This window comes from Haliaeetus albicilla, chromosome 5 (genome assembly GCF_947461875.1).
Source record: "Haliaeetus albicilla chromosome 5, bHalAlb1.1, whole genome shotgun sequence".
Lineage (NCBI taxonomy): Eukaryota > Metazoa > Chordata > Aves > Accipitriformes > Accipitridae > Haliaeetus > Haliaeetus albicilla.
The window spans coordinates 28,169,774-28,191,926 of NC_091487.1; the positions used below are offsets into that span (position 1 = coordinate 28,169,774).

A 22,153-nucleotide genomic window follows, 5' to 3' on the forward strand; every position below is an offset into this window, starting at 1 on the left:
ACATCCATCACGTCACTAACAGCATGGCAGAGTGGAAATGCACTTGTGTGCACGCTACCTTTAGTGGTTTCAAAGAAACATTCTTTAAAAAGTGTTCTACTGAATAACAAGGGTTTCAGCATCTCGTTAAAGCTAAGCAGCTGCTGAATGCCTTTGAGGCTGAAGAATACGGGATCACATCCGAGATCAGATCTTTCTTTCCTTAGGGCCATAATACAATACCTGTGTTCTTTATAGAAATACAGTTCCGTTAACTATTTTTTAATGCAAAAAGCAAAGGTGGCAGCAGCCAGTTGAGTCCATCTGTATTTCAGTGGATATATTGTGCACAATATATGTACTGGTTACTTAGATTATTACGAAAATTTACCCACAGCTGTCTCAGTGATGAGAGCTGGATATCGACAAAGAGAAGACTGTATTTTAAGAGGCGACTGTATTTTACCTTCCCACTGAATGAATGTTTAATATGGTATGCAGATAGAGCAATATTTGAAGAATGAATTTTTCTCCTCTGCTTTAACTCTCTCTAGTGTAACTTAAGTTATTGCACAACATTTATAAAAATACACAATATATTAATATTCTATGAAGTATATGAAATGTCACACCAGGCTTAATTTTTTTTTTTCCACGTTCATATTCTGAACATACCTACAGCATGTGGAAAGCATTCTGGAATAACAGTCAGAACTTTATTGTTGCCCAAGGAAAACAGGTAAATTTTCAAAGATCAGAACGTTAGCTCTCTTGGGATTAAAGTTTAAAGCAAAAATAACTGGCACAGAGTACTTGCCACTGGATACAGAAATGTAGAAAGGGAATTTGTTAATATTAAATAATATCTGTGTTTGTAGCACCACCACCAGTATACCTATAAGGGAAAAAAATGCTTCAGAACAACAATGTAAACTTTACCAAGAGCCATATTTTACATTCATTAAAGCAGAAATTAAAGACAACTTCCTCTTAAAAAAATTACATCATCTTGGGGCCGAAACTGCCGGACACAAGTGAGCCGACAATGACGGTACAATTCTGTTTCTCAGTGGGTTGTTGACTGACAAGGCTTTGTAAGCATCTCTGCACAGGTTGCACACTAACAGCATTTTCCGCTACAGTTTTCAGTTTTGTTCAGATATTTTCCACCCATTTCTGTTTGTACCCTTAACAAGAATGTGGTGTTTCATGAATCTGGGAGGCTGGGTATAGCTGGGGAGAGTTACTTGGCTGGATTTCTGCCTTTGAATCTTCTGCTAAAGAGATAACTGTATTTCATGAGATGTTGAAGCCTCCACTGTAGGCACAAAAACATGATGAAAAAAAACCTTACCTAAACGTCATCACCTGAAGCTATCACCCCACCATGCAAAGACACATAAAATAGCTAGAAAGTCACCTTTTTAACTTCAAAAAAAAAAAAAAAAAGTAGAAATAAATGTACTGGAAGGTGAAAACAAATGCTGTCAAAAGCCTATATTTACAAATGGCTAAAAACACAAAGGTATTACTACTGCCTGGCAATGGCAACATGCCAGAAGAATCTGAGAGCCGTCTATTGCCTTGGTTCTGTATTTGCTTACCAAAACCCAGCAAAACAACCAAAAAGTGATCTCTCAATAGTGGTGGATTGTATAACCTCGTCGATGAAAGGGTTGTTCTCTAGGCAATCGGCAAACGCCTCCCATTTAACCGCCTTTGCTGATTCGAGGCATAGCAGAATTTTCTGTGGTGATTTTTCTTTATTGATTTTTACACAAATCTTAATAACAATTGCACATTTAGAAAGTCTGTGATGATTAAGAATAAATACATGTGGTTTGACCAGGAGAGAGTGGGACAAGGCTCCACGAGCCCTTTGAGGGACACAAGGTCTTTACTTAAAGAGCGCAGCACCACACTTCCCTCAGTTTCTGATGTTGTCTTCAGCTCTTTCAATCCCAAAAGCCTGGCAGGAGACAAGTCACAAGGAGAAATGCCAGGTTATCGCTGGCACAAAGAGAGCAGCCTTGAGCCAGGCTCAGGGGGCGACCAGCCAGCGGGCTCGTGGTGGGCCTGGGCCGGCTCCTGCATCAGAGAGCAGAGGCCGTGACGGAGTGGCTGCCCTCCCTGGCCGTCTGCATGCCCTTGAACGCCAGCGAGGCGGGGATGTCGCAGCCGTGAGGGGACAGCGGGGTGCCTCCAGCGTGCTGCCAGCCGTGGCTCGCCATGTAGCCGGACGGGGCAGCGCTGTACGTCATGTAAGGTGACACTTGGGCTGGTGTGGCGTAGGGAGGCATGGCTGGTGCTGACACGAAACTGCTGACGGCTGGGAGGCCGTTGGGTGCCTGAAAGGAAAGGGAAAAACGTTTCTAAGAGAGTAAGACACAGCGGATCTGCTGTAAAAGAAGCTGCCCTTGGGTGCTGCTGGGGCTTTGTACGAGGGCCAGGGCCAGTGGGGACACCCAGAGAGCCACCCATAACCACTTCCCTGGATTTCAGGGGCACAGTGGCCTCCTTGTGCTTTGCTTGTAAGACCAGCTACCTCACATCAGCCCTGCACACCTCTCCCAGCAGCCTGTCCCAGACAGGGAGCAGCAGCAGATGTTTAGGGAACACACACTGAGAGCAGGGCAGGAACCGCCAAGTCCCCCCGTATGCCTGCCTGCCTTCCCCCGGGGTGATGTTCATGGACTCCTTAAGCACGTGGTTGCATCTAATCCTTACATTTGAGAGCTACTGCGGGCGGTATTTGTGGTGAGTTTGTCCCATCTCTCTCACTGAGCACCTTCATCCTCTTGGCAATGAGTCCTACGGGTTGGAGTAGGTGGGCTGTAATATTTACCCAGCCTTCCCCATTTTCGCATGGGGTGTTGGCCACTGTGGCCAGGCTCTGGCAGGTAGTGCTGTGGCCGTTTAAGCTGGGTGTGCAGTGGCCACGGCCATACCAGCGGCAGGAGAGATGGTCCCATCCCAGCGCCTCACCCACCCCAGCCCCGAAGGAGGGTGGGCTCAGCCCTGAGCTGCAGCGGGCAGGTGCAGGCGTGGATCCCGAAGCAACGTTCCCTGGAGCGGAGAGGTAACGAGCATCTGGGGGAGGTGGGGACATCTTGAACTCTTTCGTAACTGTTTGCTCAGAGCATGAGTCAGAACTATAGTAATAGTAGTATTATTATTATTGATGATGTCTTTTAAAAATCTGTTTTCTAGGTACTTGGGGATATAACCTTGCAAATGTTCTTTGCTCACAGCTTCTCCTGGTTTCAATAAGGCTTCTGTGCACAAAACAATTGCGGGCTGGGTCCTTTCCTGTGAGCTATTTTCCTAGGTCCTTCTGTAGACTGGGGAGAAGGTTTCTATTTAAATAGAGAAGGGAGAGTCCTTCAGTCTGCCCCGATAGTATTTCACAATGAATGACTCCTTATTTAAATAAAAAGTGTTTGGTGGTTTATTTCACACCCTGTAAATGCTTCTTCAGCAGAACAGGTACAAACCAAGATCATTAATCTTGCTTAAGTTTCAATTTGTGTAGTGTTTATGTTTTAGGATTTGGGGTGGTATTTTTTCCCAGAAATGTTTCCTATCTGAATATGAAGGAACAGGTATCGATTCAGCATCTGCCATTTTTAATCACCTGGTAGAACTGGACCTAACCTGGATAGTGCAGAGTTAAGAAAAGAAACAGACTTTTGCTTCTGCTAAAACTTCACATGATGTTAACATTTCACTTGTTCAATTCCTGCCTGGATTGCACCTGCCTAAATTTCCAGTATTTACCTCCATAAATGGCACTGGCCTGGTTTCAGGCTCGTGAGTTGCCTACCCATTTAACACACAATGCCACTGGCTGGACTATCCTCTCATTGCCACTTGGGAAACCAAGCAGTAATCCTGCTGGAGTCAATATAAATGTGTACAGCAATCTAAACCAGCAGGAGACACTGACGGGATCCCAGTCACAAGCCTCCAATAGGTATATCAATTAGTACAAAACATACAGCTGCAGCAGCAACATAATTGTCATTCCAAATCCATAAACACTGTGTTGAAGCTGAACTTGCCTTATTCTTTTGAAAATCCAAATATGTGACCTGACCTTCAACTCCAATTACACGTCCCCTACTGTGTCTCAGAATTACACTTTAGCCTCAGCTCTAAGTATCAGTGTTTGCAACAATACTAATTAATACAAACCCTCAAATAATTGCACTGTAAATTAGTACACTTCTTAAATCACATGGAAAATTATTTCACTGAATTTACTAGAAAGTAAAAAGCATGACAGGCCCTAAAAAGCTGCTGTTCTCCAAGCTCCCTGCCTCTTCCAACATGTAAAGTGCCTTTCAGAAGAATGCGAAACAAGAACGAGCACCTCTGTTTTTTTCTAACAAACAGCAACAAAAAGCTTTGCACAGAGGCACTAGAGCCATTTGAGCCAGGCTGTAACACTGGGACATCAAGAGCCACAACCCGAAGGTACGCTGCACAGAGAAGTACAGAAACCCTGAAGGGGTGCTGGAAGGAGAAAAGACCTGGGCAAGTCCCTGAAGAGTCTCATAGCCATTGAGCAGAAACCTCCAGCCTCTGAAGCTCAGAAGAGGTTTTTTTGGACTCTGTGAGGCCACCCTGCTCCTCCAGGCTTGCCCACTCCCAAGCAGGCTGGTACCAAGCAGCTGGCTCAAGGCTATGCCTGGAAGCCCCATTTTAAGTAGGATTCCTCGCTATAAGTGGTCATGTCCCATGAACCCTTGGCTGTGCTTTTGAAAGGTTTCCTCCCAGGTTGCAGAGGAGGCGCATGTCCCTCCAGCGTCCTGTGTTGTCACTGCTCCCCTCTACCACGTGTGGCTCTGGGAAGAGCCAGAGCCCTCCTTTACCACAGAAAAAATGTTTTCCATATGCTGTACAGACTGCCATGCTGTAGGATGCTCTCCAACTGCTGGCACTTCCTCTCAGAGGTCTTTAGAAAAGGCAGATGCTCTAACAGCCTCTCATCTGAGGAAGAATAAGACTGTTAATGCATCCTTCAAAGTTGTGCATAGCGCTGCATTATGCCAAGGTGAAATACTGCTTGATGCAATCACTTTGCCAAGCACCTCTCCTCACCCCACCATCACAGGCCACAAGTGCATGGGTAGAGAAAGGCAACTTTTGCTCCTCAAGAAATTACTTCCTGCTATGTCCAATGCTGTGTCCAGGCAAAAAATTCCTTGGAGGGGATGACTGTGTCTGCACATGTAAATAAAACAGACCAGGGCCAATTCTTTGGCCCTGAGGATGAGCAGCGCCATGGAATTCCCAGCTGCACAGTTCACCTCTCTTCTGCTAGAAACAGCATGTCCTCCTCCACACAGCCTGTCAGGCAGGGTCCCTGGGCCATGCCCTGCCCGACCCTGTGCTGGGGCAGTGTCTGGCCGTGTGCTAACGGGCACGGGCTAGATCTGTGCCAGGCAATGTGCCAACAAGCCACCTCTTTGTTGTGCCACCGATGCTCGAGCCCATGTCCTGGCCTCCCGCAGCTCCTACAGACCAGGCTGCCAGGGGTTTCTCAGCAGCCAGAAACTAATCACTTTTTGCATGATTTGGGGCAAATCTGAGCTCCTGAACAGCTCACATTAATGCAGACATTGTTGATAAATATTTAATACAATATCATATGTATGTTCCCCTACTTCTGTTTATCATTGTGTGGCTTTCCTTAGTATGGTCTTATGGCACAAAGTAAAATGAAAGTCTCTGAACTATAATTGTTGGAGAAGCCCTAGTTTGTCACTGAATTACACTGGAGGTGCTACTTGGGTTGTTATTGATAAAACAGATGGGACTTGCCTAAAGATTCACTAGTTTTTGTAAAAGCTTAATTTAAAAGCATACCTATCCTAATTTATAACAGAACAACCCTTTTACCCACCCTCTCTTTACTTGAATTACAGCTCCGATAACTGTTGTTTTTACAGTGTCTATTTTGAATGCAAGAAAGATCTTGCCCTAACTACTGAGGGCAGGAGGTGGAGGCAGTTGTGTAGGGATCACCGGTTGCGACCTGTCAGAGACCACCAATGCTGGACAGCTGTTGTCGCTGCCTTGCCGAATTAATGAATCATTCTTATTTTTGTTCCAGAGCTACAAAGCTTCACCGCTCAAAGACATGATGATGTGGATGCCACTAGGTGCCTTCAGCCAAGCAGGCGGCACTGGGATGGGTAAGGACTGGCCCAGCATGGAGAGCCGTTCTGCTTCAGGGGAGGTTTGAGCTGTACCTGCAAAGCAGCCAGATGCCTCCTCTGGCCCGAATTTAAAGCGGAGGGGATGGAAAAAAAACTCACCTTGTGTGATTTAAAACTATGCTATTCAAAAAAAACCCCTGATTTTCATCTCTGACTTTCATCAGTGAAGCACTTGACCCAATAATTTTAACCGCAAGAGTTTTTACTTCTAAACAGCTTTAGATACAAAGTGTAGGTTATCAGAAGGGTTGAATCTTGTCTGTCAGTCTGGCACTTTTTACAAACATGACATTCACTTAAAATAAATGGAGGGGATTAAGTTCCATGACCCTGTATATACTGGATGAATAATTCATCCTGCAGTATTTCAATCAGAGGAAATGAACACCAAAATCTAAACATTCATAATTAGGAGTGCGAGAACCCCATGGTGTTTATGGATTTTTAAAACCCTTAGAACTTGTTTTAAGTGCACAGCTTCTTGAACTGGGTTTTTAAGTTTTATAAATATTTTTTTTCTTAATTTAAACCATTGCTTTTTAAGGGAAATCTAATTTTTTAAAGCAAACAAACAAACATGTAATTCTAACTGAACAAGAACCTCTGCTGTGCAAGTGATAACGGTTCCTGTTTGAAAGCACTTACTGTCCAGCTTCTACAAAGACCAGAGAGAAACATTTGCTCTGAATTGCTGCTTCTATCAATGTTTTGAGAAAACTGATGGAATAAGTATTTCCAAATTTTAGAGCTGTGTTCAAAGCCTAGAACACATGACCTCCCACCTATTCGCAAATTCAGTTAAACACGTTCTCGCAAAGATACCTGCAAAACAACAGTGGTTGGGCCAGGATCACAAGTTGGGTCTGGTGCCTTTCTGCCAAGTTACTGCTGATATGCACCAGTGTCAGTGAAAGGAATATCCAGGCCAGAATTCAAAACCAAGGTGGACATAAAGTCTTGCTTTAGGTCATATAAAATGATGCTGCTGATACAAATGGACTCATGCATTTTCACCAGTGAAGGGGTTGGTTCAGTAGTTTTAACTGAGGCAATTTTTAGACACTTTAGGTACAATGCTAGCTAGAGACGACTTTTGTTGTCACTGTTGTTTTCAGTCTGTTTGGGATTTGGGGGACGGGGGGGGACGGGGGGGTGGATGGAAAGCAAGTCCAGAACCAAGCTTATGTGGGATTGTCTTTGGAACAAGTAATTTCCATCAGCTGTCTGGACTCCTAAAAGTCAGAACAGTTCCTCTCCAAACCAGAGGTAACCACCACCACACACACCTTGATTTCTGTTATGAAGGTTATGCTGGTATAATGTGTCATACAGCTTCAGCCTCCTCCCTCCTGCATGGTAAGGAGAGACAGGGCACAAGCTGTATGGACAAACTTCCCAATCAATCCACGTCAAACTATCTGACTTGGTTTTTTTCTGCCTTGGTTATGTTAATAACAGAGAAACATACAAGCTGGATTCCACTTTCAGATTAATTGATATTGTTTTGTTTCATCCCCTTCTCTACTTTTCCTTCTCTGCCTTTTGCTTGCTAGATATGTGTTCTCTCAATATCAAAATTAGATCACCTCCTGTGACCCCTTCCCATGTGGCTTCTAAATGTTTCAGAAAATGATCCAGAGTCACAGCATTCAAAACCACAGACCTGCATTTATGTTAGTTAGCATTAATAGCAATAATGCAAATGATCTCATTTCAGGTTTACAAGAATACAAACGCCAGCAGATTTGATGCCACAGGTTTGATGCCACCTCAGTTTTATAGTCTAACTCCAAAGTAAGTGTCCAAAAGAATGTAAATGATTCTTCTTATTTTAAAGTTATTATTACCAATGATTTGAATCACTTCCCCATTGTAATGTAATTGTTACAGTGTTTTATTAAATAGATAATTTCCTGCATAGACTAAGAGTGTATGTTTTGTAGAAGTATTCTAAATGTCTATGGAAAAAAAAGTGTTTCTGGAGAAACAACACAGGCTTCAAGCTCGAGTTACCTAATTCACCAGCCCTAATGAGCTTGGACAGTGACTCAGCCCAAACTCCCCTGCTGGAATCAGCAGAAGTTCAGCCTCTGTCAAGACTTGGGGAACACACCTCTGGTGAATAAGGTTGCTGTTTCACTTGTATTTCTCAATTCTAACAGTGACTTGGATGGAACAAATCCTTCCTGTCCTTGGATCAGCAAGCTCAGCGCGTTGCCTTGATCCTCCAGCCTGAAGCCTTTCCCCGAGAGCAAATGAAACAAATCTGCAGCGGTATCACAACCGTCTTACTGAGAGCAGCAGCTCCCCAGCAAAGTGGAGTGCTGGCAGTAGCTTTAGCTGCAGTGATGCTACCATAGCTCCTCAGACAGACACCCTCTCGCTGCTCATTTTTCAAAAGGAAAATCTTAAAACAACTTCTGGACATGCTGCGTCTTTTCTGAATGTCCTGAAAACACAGTCACAATGTAGCTGCTGGAGAAGTCATTTTTTTCCACAGCAAGGGAAAAGCACAGCAGGGAGCTGAGCTGAATATCTAGTCCTTCAATCAGAAGAGCAAATTACCTTAAAAACCCAGAGGATATCTCATGTTCTTAGTGACGTGCACATAATCATTAGAAAAGGTTATGGCAACAAGACCAGGAGCAATCAAACACAAACTGCAAACATAAAGGAAGCAAACATGGTAAATCTTCCTTTTTAATTGGAGGTTAAATATGATTTATAAATCAAACCAACATATGGGATCCCAAGGGAAGAGTAAACAAATTTTCCAAGTAAAACATCAGCAGCAGGCCTGTAATGGAAATCTCATTTAGGAAAATGGCATTACCTAAAGATGTAAGTAATGTACCTATGCTTCTTTTAAGGTTTTAAAATTAATAACCTTAAATAATATTTTGGTAGAAACTGTAATTAACTAAATTAGAGCTAAATTCTGAAGCAGCTATTCAGTGCTACAGCATCAATGGGAAAAATGACATGATCCTACAAACACTCATTCGGATCAGTGTCCCACTACAGTTAACACGCCTACGCAGGTAAGTCAGAGTTACCTAAAGAAGAATGATTACAAAAGTGAGCACTAAGTAAATTTCTCCAGTTTATGATAACACTTTTTATTAAAAATCTTTTTAAGAAAAATGTAATAAAATTGCTAAGCTGTGTGTGAACAACATGACCCTGCAAATCAGGGTTTGCTGTCTTTTTATAGTATTGGAAAAATTTCTTGCAAAAATCTTTTCATATTAGGCTATATATCCGTATTCTTAGGTGAATGAACTTACTTTACTGAACATGCTCCCCCTTTGATTTTCTATTAATTTCACTGCAAGCAGAAGAGAATGAAACAGACTCCGAAAAATGAGGACGTTGTCATTAAGTAATTTTGACATCCAAAAAATGTTGAACAGAAGGGGAAACATTTTGTAGGTAGGATATTACTTTGAAACATATGCCTTTATTTTCAAGAAAGACTGGACAGCAGTAATACATTGGATCTGAGGAGCTTTTAAAACAAGACACGGGCAAGGGGTTTACAGTCAGTCTGTTGCCCAGCTAAGCTGGGTTGATTCCCAGAAGACTGACCTTTGAAAAATGCAAAGAGACCTTTCAAGAATGGGGAATTACAGTAGTTCTCTTTCACCTTAAGTTGTACGAAGCAATACTGGTATTCTAGTTGAAGTCACAATTAAAACAGAGTTATTTGCATGCTTGAGTGCTTTAAGATTCCAAACGTAATTAGTTACCCAATCCTATACCGTGCCTCTTACAAAGATGCCATTTTCTTTACAGTTATTTCTCCTGTTACTAAATTCAATGCATTATAATGTACTGCATAAGAAAATCACACTGCTTCCTTCTAAAATACTGTTCATTCCCTTAATAATGAGCAGATCCCATTCCCCGTGTTTAATGTGCTTTTTTATTAACTTAAAGTTGTTTCCTTTACTTGTAGGCATCCCCAGCTGCACTGAATAACACAGAACTGAGATAATATCGAGTGTTTTAACTATAGTTGCGACATGCATCAAGATCACTCTTAATTATATTTTCTTATCAAACTTTAAATCTCAGCCTCTTCAGGGAAATAAAAACCCAGTTTTGGAAATAGTTATAGTAACTTGAATTTACACACCATCACTGCTCCTTTCCTAAAGGAGCCAGGGGCATTTTATGTCTTTTCCAAAACAAACTACAGCAGAAACAAAAAAAAAAAACAAAAAACCTCTTTCTCAGAGACTGAGGAATCCACTACAAAAACAACAGAGGAAAAGAGAGGTAGGAGAAAAAGGCACGATGGAGACAAGGAGGACAGAGGTGGTTGTAAAACCTAAGCGCACTCTGAGGAAAAGTGGGGAGCAAGTGTTTCCAATGCTGCTTCAGAAAAGGGATGGCTTTAGACAGTTTTCACAGTGAAGTGAGACCTACCACATATGGCACACCAAGCACGCACTAATATGTCCACCTAAGATGTCTCTCAAACGTAGATTATTGTGCAAGGTCTGTACATTCACTGAATGGTTGCTTTCCATTCATACTCCAGTTTAGGAAGGATGATATAAATGGAAGTCACTGCCTTTCCAGTGAAGGTGCTGGATCTTGCGATATATTCTATTATTTAACAAACCTCACAAGCAGACTACCTCAAAGTGGAGTGAAAACAAATTCTATTTGCTGTGAGCCCAAAGCTTGATTTTGATGACAGATACAACTTGAGTCTCCCTTAGACAGATATACTGTGCTTAAGAGGACAAAAGGAAAGCTCAGAAAAAAATCATGCCATATAAGCAAACTCCCTTGAGTAGGAACCAACAACAGATTCCCATAGTTTTAGAACAGATTTGCACAGTAATTCCTCCTTGGTATTTTGGCAAAATCCGGAGTCAGGCAGGGCACACACAGACATTAAACAAGAAAACAGGAATTAATATTTGTTCTTTCTGTGCTGATGGTTAAAACTATAATGTATTAGTAAAAGGTTCTATGAAAAATGCCTTCTTAATATAATATATTTAACAATATATTGTAATTTCAATACGGTGTTATTTAAATTAAACTGAGGTTGGAAGAAGGAGACTTACAAACACAGCGACATCAAAGGGATTCTTGATGGCTAGAAGCCAGGCAAATATGGGGTCAAACTGGTAAAGTCCCCACTTTGTCCTCTTCAGGGAGCGCCAAAACAGCGGTCCCCTTGTCTAACAAATCTCTGATGCTGCAGAGGCAATTACTAGGAAGCTGGTAAATTAATGAGGGTGAAATCACAGCCCATTGATTACTGAATGCCCACGGTCATTATGACTAGGTACGTAGGCAATTCCTAAGAGCTGATAAATTGCCACAACAGACAAATTCAAACACACCATACAGTCTTTCTCTACTTCCCACTCTACTGCAAGCACCAGAAGACGGAACAGATCAAGTCCTATCTAATCCCCCTGCCCCTGGCACTCTGCTCCTTGGCGGGGACAGGTATCTCCCACCACTCTCGCTTTTCAGTCCCTGGTCATTGTTTGTCGTGGTGGAGCTCCTGGGGGGTTGGGGCCCTTTGAGCAGAGGGTGCTGAGAGTGCAGTTTGAGCATCATCATACCATTCACTCACCTCTCTGACTTTCTTTATTAGTTTCATCCGGGTGGAGTGCCCTGAAGCCATGTGGGTTGGTGGGCAGGGCACTGTGTTTTGGCCGTGGAAGCAGGTGGCCAGTAAGAGGCAGGTCTCACAAATGGGGTTCGAATGGGGTGCCATCCAGATCACCTGGGAAGGAATCGGGTGCATGTAGTGGGATCAGCTCATGCCCCTCACCCACAACATGCAATGACATGGATGCCTAGACCTCGAGCAAGCCATCTTAGTGACAGTATTTTAGTAACAGGCACTGGTCTGGAGATCCTCATGAGTGACACAGAACCAGTCTCCAAGCCAAGGTCTGAACCCCTGCACCAGACAGGAACTCTGCTAACAATTCTGCTAGGTACTACACAAGAAAGCAAATAAGCACCTCTCCTCAACACCTTGCCCCCCTGGGTATGAGTGAGGAGCGGGAGGTCCGCACCTTTATCACTGATGGATTTTGCACAGACCCATAGCAGGAATCCAACTGCCTAAATCCTGAGTTAGAATACAAGATGCCAAATAAGTAATCTGCTAATTAAAGTTTTCAATAAATAACCTGTGAAGGAGGGTCGTGTAATTGGCCGTAACGTTTAAGGTTACATTTTCACCTTATTCCCAAAGAAGCTACAGTATGTTGTGGGTTCTAAGCACTGCAGATAAAAACAATTACAGATGCTTTGGCCACCGCGTTCATTGTTCATTGTTCATCTACAATCAAAGATCAGGAACTAAATATTTACATTGCCTACTTTTTCTGTGCAAATAATCGTCCAGAATTGCACCCACAATTATTTGTAATCACTTGCCCTAAAATGGAGCCTTCCCTTTATGTGCTTACAGCACATGGAGCTCATGACCCGTAATCAGAATGCAACCAAAGGACAGGGAGTGCTATCCCAGCAAAGCAAAAAACTCAAGCCACTAACAGCTGATGAAGTTCAGCTGAGACAGAGGTGAAGCAGTTGCTACTTTGGGGTCTGCCCAATATGTCAGAGGAAGACTTCACTCAAACCATGTTCACGAGTCCCTCTGAATTAGGAGGAGGGTTTGCAGCAACTGTGGTAGGTTTGGGATCAGTCCTCTGAATAGTGTACCCTTTCCAGGAGCAAGCTTGCAATAAGCACTTGCTCTTAGACACCCGCAGTTACAAGCTTTTTCCCTTAATGAGTCTCATCAGCTCCCTTTGGCAATGTGTACATCTGCTTCCTGCAATGCACACAGCAAATAATTCTGAAAAAAAAATATTTCCAAAGTTATTTGTCTCTCAACAAATCATACAGATGTACATCAGATCTTCTGCATTTTCATACATATGTAAAAAGAGACCACAGTTTTTTCAGATTCCACATCTGTGACGTTAGTCCAGAAAGTCACAAGCATCAGATGTCTGAAAACTGCATTTTAAATAAGAGACATATTTATTAAATGTTGTCATTTCAAATGCAGGGTACAAATGGGTTTGTATTTCAGTGATTTCAGCTTTTTTTTTTTCTTAATGCATCTGTCAGTATAAGCTGCATAATGCACAAAATACTCAGAATATTCATCCTTTGTATTAATAATAGCATTATCTGTAGAAGCCACCCCCCAACACTACATCGAATGTGCCTCTCCATATAAATACGCAATATAACTGAGCTCTGTATGCAATGTGTATGACCCAAAGCTGTCAAGCTCTCAGAAAAATCTATTTTTCTTTTCAGTTTCTCTGATTCACAGTCGCTCTGTTTGCAAAGCTGTATGACAAATTTGTGAATACAATGCACCGGGAAAATATAATGCAATTGCTTATGTATAAATGACAACTTGGGACATCAGGTAATTAAAAATGAACAGAAACTTAACAAGCCATCTCTGTGATTTTCTGGGGAACGTTTGGTACAGAATCACAGTCTGCCAAGCAGAGCTTTCAACTCCGCAAACCCAAATACTGAACAACATTGCAAACAAAGGCCCCAGAGACACCAGGAAATTCATAATACTTAAAGTGAAAAATGTTCTACATCCAGAGGTTCAGTTTCGTGTTAAACGAGTGTGACTGTATATTGCTGAGGCAAAAATGTGAAGTCTTCCTGCCTCTTTTGTGGAATCCTTTCCTAGGCCGAATTCCCACTGATGTGTGGAGCAAGGGGTGAAATGCAGCCATTCGAACCCATCGAAGAGATCGGCCTCGGCTGCCAGCTGACAAGTCTGGGAGGTCAATAAGTGTTTCGCCTGAAAAAAGCCTCCAGGATCCCAGGTGTTAAAAAAATGTATATCATATAAAAGGTGGGCTCAAATAAATACATTTTATAAGTACAGAAAGACCTTGTTCTTTGGGCTCAATTCTTCCCTTAATGCAGAGGGAGTTTCCAGGGGATTTCTTGAGAAGTAAAATAATATCTTCCATGACTAAGGCTGGGGAACAAGCCCTTCACTCGACTAGTAGCTATGGAGCTATTTGCAAGCTGTAGACAGGTGAACCTTGAATGCTGCTGATGCTTAAAATGCATTGCTGGTGCTTAAAATATATAGCTGATATTTGGTGGAAACAGCAGAATTCCCTATCACTCACACAAAATCCTTTGTTAATGTGCTTCAGAGCACATTCCCTCTGCTCCTGTTGTGTAATTGGAAAGCCTAAGTAAAGCACGCACACTTGATTCCCTGCTGCTCTACTCCTCTTGTAGGCGCCTCTGACTTCGGTAATACAGACGTAAAACTGAAATATTACAGAACAGTCACTTCTCTTCTCTGGGGGAAATCTGCTGTCTGCCTTCTTAAGACCCAGCTTTTGTAATGAGCTTTGCCCAAAGGAGATGAGGAAAATAGCATTTACCGTGAAATCCAAAGACAGAGCCTATTTCACTGTAGTCCTTCTAACATATAAATTACGACTGTGGCTTTCCTATTTTTCCACCGTTCCAGATAACGCCTTTGCTAGATTTGCACAAATGAACCAATGTTCTCTCCTGTGCCCTGCTCATCTGTTTACACCCAAAGCAGTACACGTTGCGAGAGACTACGAAAAGATCCAAGGACGTCAGAGGCTTTTGGTGAGACTTTGCTGTCACAGACTGTCACCCCAGACTCGCTGCGCTTCAGCGAACAGACAGCTAGTAAGTCAGTGCTACGTGCAGCAAGAATTCAGTTCATAAACTTCACTTTGCACCTGGCTGGAACAAATGTTTTGGCAAAATAATGTTGCAAATACTGCAAAAAATCACATTTTCACATCCTTATTTGACATTAAATTTTTGGAATACATTCTAAATTAGCAAGGTAGTAAACTTGTGACAGACCAAGCAACTAATGTACATGTGAATGAATTCGCTGCTAAGCAAGTCTGAACACTACAAGAATAGACTGGTCTATACTTTAGAACTCTCCAAAGTGAAATTCTATTTACCCATATTATTAAGGGAGGGGGAGGTGGGGTTAGGGGTAGAATCTCCTCTGTGTCTTTTTTTAGTGAACAGCGTTCTGAAAATGACCTTTTGGATAAATACTCTTTAGCTTTTCTGCCCTTTTAAACTCTCTGGACAATGTATTTTGATAAATGAATTCCATTTTATTAATAGCAATTTGCTCCATTTTTAAATAGCAAGTATGATTAAATTACATTTATCAGGTGACGTTTCAGGTTGAACAAAACTTTAAAGTAAGACTGGTATTGACAGTAGAACAGTGATATATTATGAAGATGAAAGCATAAATACTGAAAGAGTAAAAAAAGATAAAAAATAGTTTCCAACACCAGCACTGAAAATAACCCGATTTACATAACATTGTTCCTCAGCACGTCTGTTGAGGTAAATGAGATTCCAACAGAGGCAATGGTTTATAGCCTACGAGCCAGATCCTGTGAATAGTTCAGCAGAATCTTGTGCAGAAAGCCCAGCCTGGAACCTAAGACAACACAGCCGCAGTACAGCTGTTCTTAACAGAATAATGACAAGCCATTTCCATCATTTTTAGTAAAACTGCTAACACTTTGTTTCATTTTTAAAGAAAACTGTGGAAGGATGAATATTAACTCTAAATCTAACTCCATCTTTAACCATGCAGTCATGGCTATGCTACAGTGCACGTTATTTGTGATGCGAAATGAACAGAATAATAATGGCATAATAGCAAAATGTAATACAAAACAAATAGGACAGCATTAAGGGCGGCATATTGTATGTAAGGCAATATATGTAATAAAGCGGGTGTTCACTTTTGGGGCCTACAGTACTTCCCACTCTGCCTCATTCACCTCTTTGCAAGCGTTCCCGCAGTTTGCGCTCCACGTCTTGAATCTGAAAGGGTCCGATTCAGCTACTCTCAGCACCAACTACGAGCTACAAAAGTCTCCTCGACATGGAATCCAAAACCAGACACAGAACTCGAAAAATACGTCCAAAACCTCTGTCTTTGAATGGGAACACGCTAAAGGGAGACCGCAGTTTTTCCTCGACTCCATTATAAGCGTAACAAATGAATGGCCGGGAAGTCAGTGTATCTGAGAAACCTCTGATAGATAGGTTTAGAAATGTTTCCATCGCCCGGAAAACAGTTTTCAAAACCTGCGCTTTCCCAACGAGTAACAGTTGAGCCTTTTATAGCTTTTCTCCTGGCATGGGATTTGATTAGCAAGTACAGAGATTTAGACAGAGATTTATTAAGTAACAGTTATATTGTGCTGTAATTAAAACGTAGGAAATTCGCCGTCTACTTAAGCGTTTAAAAATGCTTAATGTAGGAAGCAATTACACCTCATTTTCAAATTATTCCCCTGCCTACAGAGCACGCTGCGGACAGGGTACAACGCGGCTTTGAGGGCGGCGGCGGCGGCGGGACGTGCCCGCTCACACGCCCCGGGGCGGCCCGGCCCGGCCCGGCCCGGCCCGGCCGAGGCGGGGGCTCGGGGCCGAGCCCCGGCGGGCGGCGCGGCGGGCTCCGGTCGCCGGGCGGCCGGCGGGGGCTGGTGCGCGGCGATGCTCGAGCGTCTGCTGGGCGGGCTGTGCCGCGGCGGCGGGGGCAGCGCCGGGAGCCCGGGACGGCCGGGAGAAAGGCGGGCTGGGGGCTGCCGGGGGGGGCTGCGGCGGCTGTGCCGAGGGAGGGAGCGGAGAGAGGAGCGGAGGAGGGAGCCAGGCTCTTTCCCGACGTCGCCCGTCTCGGCGGACTCCGTTTGCAAACCAGAACCGAGGGAAGGCCGGCACCGGCTCCAGGGCGAGAGCGGCAGCCCCGGGCGAGGGCCGCAAGCCCGCGGCCGGGCTCAGGGGCCCTGTGCGTCCCCGCCCTCCCCCCCCTCTCTCTTTACCTGGCTGTACTTGGCCTCCTGCTCCAGGGAGCTCTTCTCCAGCCCGTTCACGGCGTGCTGGGCCGCGGGGGGGAAGCTGTTTCGGCCCAGGCTGCTCCATTCCTCCACCTTGGGGCTGGGGTAAGGCGAGGTGTCGCTCACTGCTGGGAAACACGGCGGGAAGGGGGGGTTAGAGGCGGGGGCCGGGATGCGGAGCGCTTTGCTCCGGGCCGGAGACGGCTCCCCCTGCCCACGGCACTCGCTCTGCGGGGCAGAGCTAAGGGGAAGCCCGTCGCTCGCCCGCTACACCTCGCCGAGCCTCCTGGGAGCCCCAGGAGAGGGGGAGCCGGGGGGAGAAGGGAGCCGGCTCGCTCCGTGCGGCTGATGGCAGCGATCGCTAGCCGAGCCCGGAGCTGGCCGAGTCGCTCGTCCCCGCGTCCCTGCACCGGCGGGACGGAGCTGCCCCGCGGCACTTGTCCCCCGGGATCTCCTAGGGGGCATTTGTGGCAACGGCCTCGTGTGTGTGTGTGTGTGTGTGTGCGAGCCCGAGGGCAAACGATACCCCCCGTTAGAAGCAACCCTGACACGGCTGCAGATGAAGCAGGCTCCAAGCAAGTTTGGGACGAAAAAAAGCAAGAAAACAAAACAACCAAAACACAAAAAGAAATTAAAAAAAAAAGGGGGGAAAAAGGGAGGGGGGGGTAAAAGTCCTGTTATTTACACGCGCATCAGCCGCGGCACGAGAATAGCGGGGTGTTTTGCAGGCGAGCACATTCCCCGGGCCCCGCCGGGGAGCCCGGGCCGGGGGGGCGGCTCCCCCGAGCCCCGCCGCATCGGAGCCTGCGGGGCTGCGGGCCCGCCGGAGCCGCCGTCGGAGCGGGCTTCCCCGCACCACCACCTCGCTCGGGCCCTCGCCGAGGCTGGGGAAAGGCACAAATCTGAAGTTGTCTTAAGAAATTGAGCTCTCTCGGTGAGCGCCCTTTTCTGCTGATCTCACACTTTCCCATGAATAGGGGCTTCCTTTCCGTGTCAGCAAGGTCAGTTTATACTATAAATCAAGGGCGAGCAGCCCCCATCTGCGGCATCGGCCGCTCAGCAGTCCCGGCTCTCTGCTGGGAAGGGGAAGAGGGGAGATTTTACGCTGCAGAAAGATGTGTGCAGCTCCGAGGTCTGAGGGAGACGGGGCAGATACGGAGGCACCCGGCAGTACCGTCAGAGGCCTGCCTGCCTGCCAATGTGGTGTTAATAAAAAGAGGAACTCGAAAAAAAAAAAACAAACCCAAACCCTCCATTTCTCATGTGATTGTAATGTTCTCATTCTTTTTAATGTTCATTGCCAACAGTACCTCTCCCCAGCACAGAGCAGAGATTGCCAGGCGTGTATTTGTTAAAGTCGACTCAGAAACACATTTGTTTGTGCCAGTGTGGTCTGAGGATAAAGTTTACAGCGTGAAGCAGAGGGCGAAGAAGGACAAAACTTAGGTATTTTTGTACGTATGAATGGAAATAAAACATACGTGTGTGTGTGTGTGTGTGTATTGCTTAAAAAAAATACCACCTTTTCGAGAAAAGAAAAAGAAAATGATTCTGCAACGCCTAAAGGATCAGTTCGCATTTGAAGTGCTGCTGGAACCGGATTGTTGCCGTTAAAAACGCAATGAAAACAGAAATCGCACACACACACACACACACCCCCACACACACACCCCCTCGCTAATTGGGAGGGAAGAGTGGGACACAGAGATCGCTGTAGGCGAAGGATATTTTAGACTGTTGTTTTAAGCACTTTCACTGTTAGTTCACTGGCAGAGACCGAAATGGAAAAAATGTCCCTTTCTTTGCGGCAAAGCGTAGCGAGCGGCTGGGAGTCGCGACGCAGTTTCCAGGCGGAGAACCAGAAAGAAGGTGGAAGGGGTAAAAGAATAAAATCGTGGGGGTTTGCTTTGCCTGGACCACCGCTTCGGAGGAAAACACCGCATCAGAACGAAAGCAATTAGGTGACATTTGAACTTCCTGCCGGAGCAAATTTGGCCTGATTGCGAGAACTAGAGAGAACGGGCTTCTCGGTAACGCCAAGGCGGCGCCTGCGACCGGAGGGCGGCAGCGAGCCGCGGCCGGGAGCGGGACGGCGGCGGGGCCGGGGCTGAGCGTGCCCGGGGGCCGCCGCACCCCGGGCCGTTCCCTGCGGCCAAGGTCGCCACTCCTCGGGCCACCGCGGCAGCGGTGACGGCCCGCGTGGACCGCTTGCTGGTCCGCCCGCAGCCCACCCCGGCACCTCCGATCCGCCCGCGTCCCGAGGCACATCCTGCGGTAAGCTCAGCGCCCAGCTCGGGCTGGGGAAAAACGCGAGAGGCTTGCCGAGGCAAAGCACGAAACCTCCTTCCGACCCTCGGAGAGGAAGGAGCCCGGGAGCAGGGGACCGAAACGCTCCGGCCCTGCCCGGCTGCCGCTGCGGCCCCGGGTCCCCCCTCCTCACCTTGGTCTGTGATGGAGCGGATCCCCAGGATGTCCGTCACCGAGTGGGAGGACGGCCACGTCCTGGGCATGGCCATGGTGCTGGGGATCGCGGGCACCCCGGGAGGGGTGGGCACCTTGGCTCCTGCAGCAGCGATGGGGCTGGGGTAGGAGTAGATGTGGTTGTAGGGCAGAGCAGGCTGTGGGGGCGGCTGGTGCTGCTTGTAGGACTCGTAGTGGCTCTGCTGAGACAGGTTCCCGATTTTGTTCCGGAGGATGCGGCTGATGGAGCTGACCGACGGCACGTTGTACTTGTCACACACGCCGTCGGCCAGCAGGCGATCCCGGATCTCCCAGGCGAAGATGCCCGGATCCCTTTGTTTGTAGGTCCGGATATGTTTTACCACCGTGGGGGTGGTGACCCGAGGCTTGCTGCCTCCGATAGCCCCCGGTAGGATGGAGCCGGTCTCGTTGTAGCGAGCCAGGATTTTGCTGACACAGCCGTGGGAAACGCGGAGCTGCCGGCTGATGTCACACGGTCTGATGCCCAGTTGCGCCAGTTCCACAATCCGCAGCCTGATGGCATTGGGCAGGGGTCTCCCGTTGACAAACACCCCCCCGAGCTGGTTCACTTCCCCGAAGGCAGGTTCTGCAAGCAAACGCACAAACACACCCGTCGGACACGGCGAATGGCTCAGAAGGGGGCGTCCGAACTGCTCCTCATCACAAGGCAGATGTCACAGCTCGGGGACCCCCAGGTCACTCCACGCACGCTTCTTTATAATAGCGGGATGTCCCCGAAATTGAAAGGGGGGCGGGGGGGAGAGACAAATAGGGAAGAGGAAAAAAAAACCCCAAACAAAACGAGGGGAAAAAAAAAAAGAAGAGAGGGAAGAAAGAAAGAAAATCCGCGGCAACAAATGTCGGAGCTCTCCGGACTGGGCATCAAACATATTCCAAAAAAGCACATTCCCGGGATGAAAAACGAGATCGCCCCAACAGACCAGTCAGCTTTATTGCCACAGGAAAAAAGACCACGAAGAAAAGAAAAGAAAAAGAGAAGAAAAGCATTTTCGAAGACGTGGGGGAGGGGGAGGAAGGAAAAGTAGTTGAGGAAATTCTTTTACATCTTGGGAGAGGCAAGGGCAACGCGGTGCTTCTGAGTCGCAACTAACTTTTTAAAGACCGTTTCTGGTGCTGTTAGCGCCTCTCGCTTAACAGCACAATTACACCAGGCTGTAAACCAAACGTGCTAAAATGTTAACTGCTAAGATGGGTGTCAGGAATAATATCCAGCGTGCCGCGGGCTCCAGCCATCCACTCGGCTGCCATCCTGCCTCCCGCTCGCCTGATAGCGTTCCTAATAAGCCGAGCAGCCGCTGGCTTTCTCTCTTCCCTGCTCCTGGCCCTCGGCGTGTTCTTACGACTTGTAGGAACACGAGCAAAGTCAATAAGGGAGCCGCTGCGGCGGCGGCACATGCCGGCGCACGGGCGCTCCCCCGCTCTTGACAGCCCTCGAGCCCTCCCGCCGCTCCCGGCCACTTACCCATTCCTCCGAGCAGGACACCGCTGGGGCTGCCCTAAATCCCGAGCGGAGACCCGCGCCCGGAGACGGGCTCCCAGCCTCCCGCGCTCCCGGCCGCACCAGCCCCCGAGGCTCTCCGGTCTCCGCCGGGGAGGCAGCAGGGGCGCGAGGGAAAAAAGGCTACGAGGAAATCTGCTTCCCGACGACAGAGCCTTGACTTCTGCATTTCAACCTCAGGGCAACGTGGGCAGGGCCGGGCTGGGCAGGGCGCCGCAGCCCATCGCTCCCCCGGGCCCGCCCCCGGGGGCGGCCCCGCCGCCCAGCCGCCCTCCCAATGGCCAGGGGAGATGACGGACAGCGCGGCGCCGGCGGCCCTTCCGCTCTCCCTCGCAGGCGTGCTCGGCACCTGGGTCGCCGCCACAATAGACATGGCCAGTTATTTCCCACCTGCCCGGCGGTAAGTTGCGCGGGAAGCGCGGGTCGCGCTGGGGCGGGGCCGGCACCGGCACCGGCACCGGTACCGCGCTAGGGCATCGCCCGGCCGGGGGCACAGCCGCCGCCGGCGGGCAGGGCAGGGCAGGGCAGGGCGCGGCGCGGCGCAGCGCAGCGCCGGGCCGGGCCCCCCTTCCCGGCCCTTCTCCCAGAGCAGGCGGCCGGGGAGGGGGCGTCGGGGCTGGCGGAGACGTTCCCCCTTTCCTTGACAGAAGCAGAGCGATGTCTTGACACAGGCGCGGTTGGACCTGGCGAGTGCGGCAGAGAAGTTCTCCCGCGTTTACGGTCCCCTTGTTGTAATAAAGGACTTTCTCGCTAACGAATTTTTCACGGGTGGTGCACGAGAAGGCTGCGAGCGGTGGGGCTCGAGTCATTTTTTTGGTGGAAAGCGCAAAGCGGTCGGGAAATCGGCTGCAGGTTCTCTTGCCCTGGGCGGAGGCGGGACGGGGCTTGCGGCGCCCGGGCACCGGGGTGCCGGGGTTCCCCGGCCGCCAAAGACCGGCCCCGGCTTTGTTTTAATCCCCACGCTAAATGTGGCACGGCGCCTAACTGTAAAATGTCAACGCCTCGCAGCTGATTTCAGCTTTATCAAAGACACT

At 47.4% G+C, this 22,153-nt stretch overlaps 2 protein-coding genes across 9 annotated transcripts in view; one reads left to right on the forward strand and one right to left on the reverse strand.

The window, feature by feature from the left end:
• Positions 1-9,499, forward strand: part of SLC25A21 (solute carrier family 25 member 21) — a 276,605-nt gene extending 267,106 nt beyond the window's left edge. For all 5 annotated transcript variants that reach the window (XM_069783947.1, XM_069783946.1, XM_069783949.1 and 2 more), the window contains 3 exons: positions 6,098-6,179; positions 7,921-7,997; positions 8,366-9,499. In XM_069783947.1, coding sequence (XP_069640048.1) covers positions 6,098-6,179; positions 7,921-7,966 — 128 coding nt within the window. In that variant the 3' untranslated portion in view covers positions 7,967-7,997; positions 8,366-9,499. The remainder of the gene's footprint in view (positions 1-6,097; positions 6,180-7,920; positions 7,998-8,365) is intronic.
• On the reverse strand, positions 404-21,490 carry PAX9 (paired box 9). Of its 4 annotated transcripts, none has more exons than XM_069783942.1 (5): positions 21,084-21,490; positions 19,560-20,186; positions 17,105-17,247; positions 11,809-11,961; positions 404-2,327 (listed from the first exon to the last, which is right to left on the reverse strand). In XM_069783942.1, the coding sequence occupies exons 1-5, from the start codon at positions 21,085-21,087 to the stop codon at positions 2,073-2,075; spliced, it is 1,182 nt and encodes a 393-aa protein (XP_069640043.1). In that variant the 5' UTR covers positions 21,088-21,490; the 3' UTR covers positions 404-2,072. The 4 variants fall into 4 exon arrangements, with proteins under 4 accessions (XP_069640043.1, XP_069640044.1, XP_069640045.1 ...); XM_069783943.1 differs by having other exon boundaries at positions 408-2,327; positions 17,105-17,244; positions 21,084-21,488; XM_069783944.1 differs by lacking the exon at positions 11,809-11,961 and having other exon boundaries at positions 413-2,327; positions 21,084-21,485.
• Positions 21,491-22,153: the final 663 nt, after the last annotated feature.

Coding starts and splice junctions, on each gene's coding strand:
- PAX9 (XM_069783942.1), bottom strand. Junction 17,248..19,559: donor CCGCTCCATCACAGACCAAG/GTGAGGAGGGGG, acceptor CGTGTTTCCCAG/CAGTGAGCGACACCTCGCCT. Junction 2,328..11,808: donor TAATAAAGAAAGTCAGAGAG/GTGAGTGAATGG, acceptor CTTTCCTTTCAG/GCACCCAACGGCCTCCCAGC.